Source organism: Coffea eugenioides, chromosome 1 (genome assembly GCF_003713205.1).
Source record: "Coffea eugenioides isolate CCC68of chromosome 1, Ceug_1.0, whole genome shotgun sequence".
Classification (NCBI taxonomy): domain Eukaryota; kingdom Viridiplantae; phylum Streptophyta; class Magnoliopsida; order Gentianales; family Rubiaceae; genus Coffea; species Coffea eugenioides.
The window spans coordinates 44,283,059-44,294,861 of NC_040035.1; the positions used below are offsets into that span (position 1 = coordinate 44,283,059).

The 11,803-nt window shown below is 37.9% G+C and overlaps 2 protein-coding genes across 2 annotated transcripts; both read left to right on the forward strand.

Annotated features, from left to right (window-relative positions):
• The first annotated feature begins 2,212 nt into the window (after nucleotides 1-2,212).
• On the forward strand, nucleotides 2,213-4,764 carry LOC113773281. The gene is made up of 5 exons (XM_027317897.1): nucleotides 2,213-2,985; nucleotides 3,094-3,215; nucleotides 3,334-3,557; nucleotides 3,609-3,668; nucleotides 3,805-4,764. Exons 1-5 carry the CDS (start codon nucleotides 2,213-2,215, stop codon nucleotides 4,762-4,764), a joined length of 2,139 nt encoding a protein of 712 aa, XP_027173698.1.
• Nucleotides 4,765-6,751: 1,987 nt separating this feature from the next.
• On the forward strand, nucleotides 6,752-11,492 carry LOC113761887 (transmembrane protein 209). Its single transcript, XM_027305095.1, has 7 exons — nucleotides 6,752-7,095; nucleotides 7,559-7,614; nucleotides 7,710-8,617; nucleotides 9,015-9,213; nucleotides 9,323-9,508; nucleotides 9,632-10,008; nucleotides 10,968-11,492. The coding sequence occupies exons 1-7, from the start codon at nucleotides 6,920-6,922 to the stop codon at nucleotides 11,106-11,108; spliced, it is 2,043 nt and encodes a 680-aa protein (XP_027160896.1). The 5' UTR covers nucleotides 6,752-6,919; the 3' UTR covers nucleotides 11,109-11,492.
• The last annotated feature ends 311 nt before the right edge of the window (nucleotides 11,493-11,803 follow it).

Sequence of the window (11,803 nt, forward strand, 5' to 3'; positions counted from 1 at the left end):
AGGATGAAGTGCAAAGATATATAAGCCAAAATTTTTCTGTCCAAATAGGCTGGAAATGGAAGGAAACTTTAAGGAAGCTTGTTAATTTTTTTTCAAATGTCTATTTTATCCTTAAAAAGTTCTTGAAAAAAAATTTAATAACTTACGTATTCAAAATCATTTGACTTATTCTTAATACTTGCAAACAATATAATAGTCCCTTCTATTTGTTTCTCTTCTAAGGCCTTGTTTGGAAAGCAATTAATTAAAAAAAAATTACATTTTTCGTGAATGTATTTTTCAATCACCTTTTCACTTCATATACATTACGTCATTATAATATGTTTTTTCTTCTTCTTTTTTTTTTTATTTATGTCATAAACTCCCAAACTAAACCTTAAGGTCCACACCCAAACAATCCAACTTCTACTATGCTTTTGCCTACACCAAATGGTGGGAAATTTTAGCCAACAACTATTTAATCTGTTGATCACCACAAAAACTTTAAATCTTGATTGTGAGTAGGAGATCAAGAGTTTAAACATTACCTCCCACCAACCACTATTTGTTGCTTGTCACTTTCAATGGCTTTCTCCAATGGTGTTTCTCGTCGAATGGTGGGAATTTTTAATTTGTAGAGTCTATCATGCTGCATTGTTGTTAGATGGGAATGTTTAGAAATTGCAAGGTGTTTTTTTTTCCTTACCCTTTTTTTTTATCAAAAGAGGGATGAGATTTAAAAAGTGGGGGAGGAAAGGAGAATTAGAACTCGACATTTTTAAATTCCAAAATTTTAATCTTAACTATTAGACTAAAATATCCTCGACAAATTGTGAGGTGATTTATGATGCTAAGTATGAATATTTGGAAGAATATTGAAATTAGGATTAATTATTCGGACAAGTTTTATGTCTTTGGCTTAGTTTTTTTTTTTTATTGTAAGAGAGAATTAATTTTTTTACGACAATTTGAATACTTGGCATCTATAAATTAGTATCCAAACTCATCATTTTGTATAAATTTACTTTCTTTCTTTTAGCTCAAGTCCTGCTCCTCCCAGCTAAATTGGGTGCATAACCTTTCTGCTCTCTTAGCAAAAACTGCTCTGGCATTAACAATTACTGATCTGGCACCGTTATCAACTTCGAGCTTAATTTAATTAAGGGATAATATCAGAAACCTCTCTTGAGATTTCTTCAAATATCACTTAGCTCCCCTCACATTTTAGAAATCTCTCTTACCACCCCTCAAGTGATAATGGGTCAGCAGTCAACAAGAAATCTAATCAATTGCCAATAATACCCTTTGCTCTACTGTTAACTTATTCAGCTGATAAAATGCAAAAAATGTCTGAGAAAGCAAGCATGGAACTGTATAAAGCCCGGGAAAGCTTTGCCGCCTAGAAACATGGGTTCCGTACGAGTTGCATGGCATCATTTTGCTGTGATAAGACGTCTAATAGCCTGGAAAATGAAGAGGAATGAAATACTACTTATAACTGTGATTGTTATTTGATAGTATCTTTCTGGAAATCTCTTGCTGGACATTGCAGAGGAGGAGAAATATTGCAAAGTATTGAATTGCATGCATTCGGTTGGAGTGAAAGTGATTTTGTCAAAACTGAGATGCACAACAGGTAAAAATCTTCCATTGCTAGTTGATATGATCAACATGTTGAATGAGAACTTGTCGAGTGTCATGAAGTGTTATGAGTTTAACATTGCCGAAATGATCTCTGTTTTGTTGTGTTTTTCTGTTTTGTTGGACTTGCTGTGGCTGAGTTCCATTGGTAGTTGATATGATGAACATGTAACAGGAGAAAATGCAGGTGTCATGAACTCTTGGTCATGATTTGCCTATAATGTCTTTGTTTTCCTTGTGTTTTTGTGATTTATTGGACTTGATGACCGAGTTTAACATCCAACCAGAGTGAATGCAACAGTGGACCTTATATTAAGTATTGCATATGATGGATGCTGTAAAGATTGTCTGATTTGATGAACTATGCTTGACCTTTATTTTATTAGTTCAAAAAAGTTGATGAATATTGAGTTGAAGCTAAGCTGTAATACATAACAACAACTTAACTTTGTAGCTTAACTTTGTAGCTTAGCTTTGCAACTTGAGTTTGACTTTGATTAAGCATGCGTGTATTATACTATGTCCCTTGTGAGAATATGTGAAATTAGAGCTACTGATTCAAACTTTTCTTGCAAACACACTGATATGTAGGATGGGAAGAATTATTGCACATGATATTCTAGTCCATTACATGGGAAACACTGTCAGAATTCCTAATGTTGATCCAAAGAACTACCAATATATTGACCTTCTTGGTGATGTTACTGATAAAGCAATGAATGATTTGCCTGGAAATTTGAATATGCTTGTGCATATGAAATGTGCGATTCCAAGGACAACAAGTTTTATGGACATCAGTAGTGACAAATCAGTCCTTGATATGTTCAAACTTCATGAAAATGATCTTGTTATAAACCTGTACTTGTTGCACCTGAATATTATTCCTACTACAGAGGAGAATATGGTAGAGGACAGGAATAACCAACTTATTGTGGCACAGAAAGACATAGGAATTGAAAATGCTCCTATTCCTGTAGTTGACAGTGAGGGTGATGATGAGATTTATGCTTCTAGTTCTGATGACTCTTGGCAGGATGACATAGATAGTGATTTGAAAGATGTCATAGCTGAAGATAGGGCTTTAATTTCTAGTAGTGATAAGGACGAAAATGACTTGTCTGATTATGAGGAGATTGAGGATGCACAAGTTGTGCCTGATTCAGAATCTGACCAAGAGACTGATCCTATGAGAGCAATTATGCAGTCAAAAATGTGGACTTACAATCTAAGAGAGGACATTGAGTTTGAGAAAGGGATGCTATTTACCAATGTGGATGCATTTAGAGCAGTATTGAAGGACTATGCTATTCAGAAAGGATTTTCATTGGTGAGGTTGAAAAATGAAAAGAGCAGGTGCACTGCCAAGTATGGTACTGAGGAGTGTAACTAGAGGATTCATGCATCCCCGGTTGGTGATACAACCACATTCATGATTAAGACATATACACCTGAGCATACGTGTGTCATAAATAGGAAAAATTCAGAAGCTACATCAGATTGGATTGTAAAGAAGTTAATTTCTGTTATGAGAGATCACCCAGAATTGACAAGCAAGGGAGTAAAGGCTGAAATGCAGAAGCATGGAGTCTTGCCAAGTAGAATGCAAATTTACAGAGCAAAAAAAAAAAGCCTTAGAACAGATAGAAGGATCACACAGTGAGGCCTATGAAAAATTACCAAAATATGCTGAACTGTTGAGGATGAACAACCCAGGAAGCATCATGAAGATTCACTATGATAGGCCAAACGTTCTGGTAGAGCCTAAATTTCTGAGATTGTTTATCTCTTTTAAGGCACAAAGAGATGGTTTCCTGGCAGGTTGCAGGCCATTTATTGGCTTTGATGGCTGCCATTTGAAAAGTGCATTTGGGGGCATTCTGTTAACTGTTGTTGCTCTTGACGGGAACAATAGTTTGTTTCTATTAGCTTTTGTTGTGGTAGAGTGTGAAAACAAGGAAGCCTGGAGTTAGTTTTTTTACTATTTCCAGGAATTCTTTGGACCATTTCCAGCCAATATTCCACTCACCTTCATGAGTGATAGACAGAAGGTATGTTTCTTCATTTCTGTGATTAAGCATGTTTCAGATTTCCTCCATGACTGTTATAGTGGCTGAATCAAGTGCCTGAAAGAAAGCTACTGAAACTTCTGTATAGGGACTGATGACCTTGTACTTATATTTTTAGGGACTCAACCTTGCTTATGAGGAACAAGTGTCTGAAGCTGCTGCACGATATTGCTGTTGGCACATCTACTGCAACTTCAAAGTCAAATTTCCAGGATTGCTGCTGAGGAGATATTTTTGGCAAGCAGCTAAAAGTTATGATTTGATAGGACACAATGAGGCTATGGAAAGAATAAAAAATATTAATATAGATGCTTGGAGATACTTAGCAAACATTCCTAAGTGTAATTGGGCAAGGCATGCATTTTCTGTTGAAATTAAGTGTGATCATGTCACCAATAATTTCACAGAATCTTTTAATGCATGGGTTGGAGAATTGAAAGGAAAGAATATACTTGCTCTGGCTGAAGGATTGAGGCAAAAATTCATGAAAAAATTGCATAAGAGGTATCAAAAAGGCTGCACATGGACATCTAGTGTTACTCCACATGTGATTGGCAAGTTGAAGGATATTGCAGCTGAATCAAGAAGGTGTTTACTGATAATGACAAGTGACAACACGTTTGAAGTAGCAGACTATGATAAGTCCTATATAGTCAAGTTAACTGAGAGGACATGTGAATGCGGGGCTTTCCAGTTGACAGGCATTCCTTACAAGCATGCTGCACTAGGAGCTCTTTATAGAAGGGAGAAACTGGAAAGCTACTGTGATGCAGCTTTTTCCATTGATCAATACTTGAAAACGTATGCATTCATGATCAATCTAATTCCACATATGAATAGGTGGCCTCCAATGAAAGATGTGACACCAGTAGTAGTTTTGCTATCACTACTTAGAAGAAGAGCTGGTAGACCAAGAAGAAATAGGAGAAGAGCAGCTGATGAAGGAGCTCCTGCACCTCAACACAAGAGATCAATCAGTTTCAGGTGCTCAAAGTGTGGCAGATTTGGACATAATAGGAGAACTTGTCAAGGAGCTCCTGTTGCTGAAAAAAGAGGGAGCAGTACTTATACAAATTAGGCAGCAAGTCGAAGAGGAAAACCAGGAAGAGGCATTGCTAATGCTGGATTAGCAGGATCTGTTCTATGGGTAATTGAAGCAATGTCAAATTATAGTATCTGATTGTGTATTAATTCTGTTCAAATGAGCTTAGCTTTGTGATCTGATTTGTAAGGAACATGCACAAGGAAATGTCCCAGTCATTGTATCAAGTCAAGGCAGTAATGGAAGCACTCAAAATCGTGTTGATGGAGCTCATGTTCAACTTAATCATTCTGCCTGCACTAGTACTAATACCAGAAAGGTATAGTTAATCATTCTGCCTGTTAACTATTCTAACTGTCGACCAGCCATTAGTTTAATAAGATTTGTTGCATGGCTTCAGAGATGAGGGCCAAATGCAGGAACTGAGAGGACTACTGTTGCTAACAACAATAAGAGAGCCAGACCTTCCATTGCTGTTGGCTCAGAACAAACTCCAGCAGTCACTGCATCTTCAATATCCACTTATGTTGGTATGGGATCTCACATTGACAATAGCAGCACCAGTATGAGGTTCTAGTTAGTGCTAGTATTATGAGTTTTGCTTTGGGAAGCTAATCTGGTACATTTGTATACGTAGCAATCCTCATCATCTAGAATGATGTTCTTAGATAATGTTGCAAATGAGATTCTTGTTGATTGCTACATATTTTTGTTTAGTTGTATATGTAACGTATGCCAAGTGGTTAATTGCATTCCCAGTCCTAGTGAACAACTTCAAAGACTGATGTTTTGGTACTTATGTTTGGGAATTGCAATTTACTCTTGCCAAGTATGCTCTGCTGCTTCCCAGTCCCATGCTCTTGCAAAAATGTCATGCTGTGTTTTTTCGTTTAACTTTATGATTCTGATTCCTTAGGATTATGTGTGAAACTAGTACTGTTGTTTTCCAATGAACTTAGCTGGGGAGTATTGTTGTACCTAAGGAACTACACCTGATAGCTTAATGCATTTTCTGTCTAGCTTAACTTTGGTATAACACTGATAGGCAACAAATATGGGGGCATACGTATGAAGTAAAACATTCCTTCAACTCTTTTTCACATAGCTTAACACCATGTCCAAGTTACACATGCCTTCTGGTTCTTTCATGCATGACCAGTAAGGGCCAAACAGCTTGGAACACATCTACTATTACTGGAACAAGAAACTGTGATTGCTTTAACAATTTGAATGAAAAGATAAATTGCTAAGAGTACAAGATTGATGATGAACAAGAAAGTGATGCATGCATTCTGTTGAGGCACAAAGTTACATTCCTGATTTGCTTTCCTCAATGGAAGCACTACAGAATCAACACCATTTCTTGTACGCTGCACTTCTTCACCTTCATTTATTTGCCTCTGCAACTCTTCACCTTCATTTCCTTCATACCACTGGAAGTAGTTGCACTTTGAACAACTAAAATATAGCTTATCCGGATTTCTTTCACTCTCTGAGATTCGTAATGTAGCCTTCCGGTTGCATTTGCAATACCGGTTCTTCATGCTTAATGATGAAGGTGAATTGTATGACTGATCTTGGAAGGATGAACTAGCCATTTCTTTGCTTGCTTTCCTCTTTCAATTTTGCAGCTACTTCATGCGGTTCCCTCACCTTTTAATACCACTGGAAGCACTCAAATTAGCCGTTACATGTCCAACGGCCATGCAACAGTGCTCATACCAGCAAATTTATCTCCAATTCACATTCCACCTACTCTAATTTTCTTAATCACAGGATTCAGTCAAATTAAGAGTATGAAGGGAATTAAAATACTCTCCCTCCTCCAAAACCAATATTCTAATGTTACTTTAGACACCAGGGGCTGACATTGTTAAGAAAATGTCAATTCAAAGGGTGGTAAGAGAGATTTCTAAAATGTGAAGGGAGCTAAGTGATATTTGAAGAAACCTCAGGGGAGGTTTCTGATATTATCCCTTTAATTAATTTAATTTTTAGAATCCTAAGCCATCTTCTTAAACCCTCCACCTATGGTCTTCTCAGCAATGGCGGAATAGAGCCTTTTTAAAAAGTAGCAGCAGTAGTAGCTACTACTACTTTGTTAAATGTGAACAAATTTCAGATTTTCACATGTGACGTAGTAGAATATATTGACTGGGAAAGGATAACCGAAGCCTAAAAGTGTTCCCCGATGGATGGAGGACGACGAAGAGAGCCGCCACCGGCGTCGAAGTTTACGGTGTATCAAAATCCAGCCCTTTCAGCTGCCCTAACCTCCAAAAGCCGCCGACCTTCTGTATCCACTTTCTTAGTCATCCTTGCTCTCTCTTCCGCCTCTGCCGTCGCTCTCTTCACCGCCACTTGCCGGTACATTACTCTACATGCTGCAATTTGTCTTATTCATACTGAGATTGACTTTGGATGGCTCCTACTTACTTAGGGTTTCCACTAAATTACTCTTATCTGCATTTGTGGTTTGGACATGAAATTTCTTCACTTTTTTGTTTTCTTTCTTTCTTGGCCAATTTAATGTTCAAAACTGATGAAAGGATTCGCATTTTAGGAGGAAAGGAAAGCACAAATTAGTTTTGCACTAATGCGTTTGAAAATCGAAATGTAACAGGCTGCATAATTTTGGGAGTTTAGTTGTTTTGGCGAAAATGTGGTGCTGTTAGATAATTTTGGTTGCAAAAGTTAAAAAGAACTTGGTCTTTATGATTTTTCAATTTGTTATGAAATAGAACTGTAGTTCAAGAGTCAATTCGTGAACTTAGCTCGTTCGATTCTAATTTGACATGGTTAACTGCACTTGTTATTGAACATTTTGAAGGGAGAAGGGATTGGCTGACATTTTGAGGCTTCGAAATGTTCCACAAGATGTTTCATGTGAGTAGTTTAGCTTGAATATCTTCCTTGAGAATTATATCCATGAGATTAAGCAAACTTATGGTATTTATTTATTTATTTATTTTGATGTTCAGCTGTTTTTGTTAAAGTTATACAAACCATCACAAGCTTACTTCTGTTTGGCACCGTGGTTGCCTTTATCAAAGCCATTTCGATATGGAAAGTGAGGGATGCTGCAGAGGTAACAATTTTGTCGTCTTCCAAGGGAAAAGAGGAGCAGTTGCATCTTACTACTCGGCAACTAGGTCTTATAGGAGTGAAGCCTAAAGTTGAACCAGCTGTAGTGGATTCTTCTAAGAAACCTCCTAAGTCTAAAAATGCATCTGCATCTCCTTCGCAAACTCTTGTCCCACTTCATCAGCCAATTCCTGCTCCAGGTTATTCTTCCAGAGTAAGGGGTGACAAGTCAAGCATGAGTAGTGGCAACAAAATGCATGCTTTCAGCAGCTCATCAAAATCGCCATCTTCCCCATCTTTGTACCTTGTCCCAACAGCCTCTTCCCAGTCACCTGTTCAGAATTCACCGGGTTCAGATAAACTTCTAGCTAATCCTTGGTCTAACAAACGAGCCACTTCTCATAAGGAGATAACAACAGAACAAGAGCTTGAAAAGTTTTTGGCAGATGTTGATGAGAAAATCTCTGAATCAGCGAGTAAATTGGCTACTCCTCCTGCAACCATCAATGGGTTCAGCAGAGCCAGTCCTACTCCAATTGTCAGTTCGGCTAATACTTCTGGAACTACCAGGAGCACGCCTTTGAGGCCTGTTAGAATGTCACCCGGATCCCAGAAATTCTCTACCCCGCCAAAGAAAGGGGAGAGCGATCTACCACCTCCTATGTCTATAGAAGAGTCCATTGAAGCTTTTGAGCATCTGGGCATCTATCCAGAGATTGAGCAGTGGCGTGATCGCCTCAGACAGTGGTTTTCTTCAGTTTTGTTGAATCCTTTACTTACCAAGATTGATTCCAGTCATGTAAGGGTAAGTTATTATAGCGTGGCAAATACTCTGATTTATATTTGTTAAGATAAGGATTTATTTTACCTTAGTGCTTTGAAATTCTTAGGTTGTCTATTGACACTAAATGCTTGTGGAAGGAAAATTAGGTTGCGCATGCCTTTAAGTATATCATTCCCTGTCATGTTTTCTTTTTATATCTTAACAATAACAAGCGCTATTGCGGATGGGTAGATTGATGTACCATGTTGTGATTTGGCCAATTTACATGGTATAAGCTTGTCTCCTTCTGCTACAATCACGTGATTGACCAAGAGATGTGGAGGAGGCAGAATATGTGATATGGCCATACAGATCTTTCCATGCTTGTCGTTTTCCACTTCTATTTTGGAAGCATTCTAAACTTCTCATACTTATCTAGGTTATGCAAGCAGCTGCTAAGCTTGGTGTCACAATTACAATCACTCAAGTTGGAAGTGATACACCAAGTAAAGGAACTATGGCCACCTTGTCTCCAGTTAAGAGAACTAATGAATGGCAGCCAGCAATTGCTGTTGATGAGGATGGTCTTCTTCAGCAGTTACGTACCACTCTTGTCCAAGCACTAGATGCTTGCTTGCGTAAGTTTCTTCGTCCCCTAATTTTCTCTAACAAATCTTGTTAAGGAAGTGCAGTATTCTTGTATGGGCCTCCTCAAAGGATCTCATGTGGACATTTTTGTCCTTGTAGCAAAATTACCTCTTGGCAATATCCAACGGTCACCACAGCAGAACTCATTAGTCCCTATCCTACAAGAGTGCATAGATGCAATCACAGAACATCAAAGACTTCATACGTTGATGAAAGGAGAATGGGGTAAGGGTTTGCTACCACAAAGCAGTGTCCGGGCAGATTATACAGTTCAAAGAATTCGAGGTAATTTTTTCCTTGTGATGATTGTTCACTGTAGGTAAACATCTGTAGATATGACTGCTCTGTTCAAGGAGTAACTGACTTGTTTTGGATATACTTATTTCTGAGTTACTAAGCATGTTGCAGAGCTTGCTGAAGGAACCTGTGTGAAGAACTACGAGTATCTGGGAAATGGAGAAGTCTATGACAAAGTAAACAAGAAGTGGACCCTCGAGCTTCCTACAGATTCTCATTTACTTCTGTATCTATTCTGTGCTTTCCTGGAACATCCAAGTTGGATGCTGCATGTTGATCCCACATCTTATGCTGGATCACAGTCGAGCAGGAACCCTTTGTTTTTAGGTGTTCTGCCTCCAAAAGATAGATTTCCTGAAAAGTACATAGCTGTTGTATCATGTTTTCCTTCCATACTGCATCCAGGAGCTTGTATACTGGCTGTTGGGAAGCAAAGCCCTCCGATATTTGTGTTGTACTGGGATAAAAAGCCTCAGTTCTCTCTCCAGGCAAGTAAATAGAATATAGGATAAACTTTTTTTTTAATGAGTAACTAGCATAGAACAACAAACAAATGGGAAAAATATGCTGGAAATATGATGCATATAATGTCATGCGTGTGTCTGGTTCTCCCCTATTAGTTCCTCGGTCTAGGCATCTTGAATACACTCCAGTGTTCACTATAGTCAGTCATTTTCTGCTCCCAGGACTGAGGGATGTTGAAAAATTGAAAACCATCGAGTTCGAGGTTAAGAGTCTCATTATTTTTGCTTTAGGATATTGGCCTCGAAATAGTGATGTTGATTAAGCAGAAAGCATTAGATTGTGATGTTAAGGTATCGATGATTTCCTGTCAGAGAACTTGTCATTGTCAAATTTAATGTAGTTTAGATCATCAAAATGGCAGTCAATTTTGGCTCGTGAATAGGATTTTGGCATTCTGGTTTTAAAATGTGGAAATAACAAGAAAAAGTGTTATCAGAGACTCCTTTTAACAACATTTCATATTTAGTTTAATCTTCAATTATTGACCAAATTAAATAATGTTTTAAAGATTAAATGCTAGCCTTGCTGGAAAGTTGATGAAATCTTTCCGCTAACACATGTTGCCTACATTCTTTGTGAGTTGGACCTTTGTACTCTAAAACCACTTGTTAAGTCTGCATATTTTTGAGTTTGTTCTTAGGCTGCAGTACCACTTTTGAGGACCAATTAGTCACTGCTTCAAGAGGATTATATCTCCTGTTTAGCTTCCTTGCTCTTTTCTACTGGAATAGAGTAATAAAAGCAAATCTCCTCTTTCTTAAATCCCACCCCTCCCTTGTTTATTTAAAAAAAAAAAAAGAAGGAAATTTTATAAAAGTATTCACACGGGTCTCATATTATTATTTGTGGTTATCAATCGATGTTTCTGGAAGCATGTACAGTATCTTGCTGGACTTTTGACCCTGTTTTTTTCTACCTGCAGGGAAGAACAGCACTATGGGACTCCATCTTACTTTTGTGCTACAAGATTAAGACTAGTTACGGAGACATAGTGCGGGGGATGCATCTTGGTTCATCAGCCTTGCGCATTCTGCCTGTTTTTCATGCTGAAACTGTAAACTGAGAAACTTCATAGTCATTCATGTTTGTTCGGCAGGAGTACAAGGGTGAACTCTGAAGAATGGATCCCATTGATTGTTACCTATGCAGATAGCATTTGGTCAAAGGAACCTAATTTTGACGATCATGACTTTTGTCAGATTAACATGCTAGGAAATTTGATAACATGAGATAGAACAAGTTCCCAGTGCGTTGAAGCTTTGTTGTAAATTTAGATGAGAATTTCTGTAGGTTACTACTTGATAACATTATTCTTTTCCATGTATGCTTTTGGGAACTTCTGTGACTTGACGGCGGAATTTTCTGTTGCATGATTGATGCCCAGTCAATTTCCCGGTCGCTGGCTCGTCATTTATTCAAAAACTATTGGATATAAGATTACTGTTCATGAGTCTCCAGGAACACCGAGAATCAGGTGTAAGATAATAAGATGCCAGCACATTCTACTACTGAGATGGCCTAACGGTTTTCCTGAAAGGGTTTTGTTACCACCATGTTTAGTAAATTTTACCGACGACGTTCCCCATACATATCAAAACCACCATGTTCATCTTGTGAATTTCAAAGATGATCTGCCTTGATTATTGGAAGATTTGGCAATTTCACAGACTCTTTCTTCCACGCGTCTTTTAAGGAGAGTTTGTAAGATTGGCTATTTGAAGATAATTACAAATAGTTTTGCATATTTTCCTCCTGTAT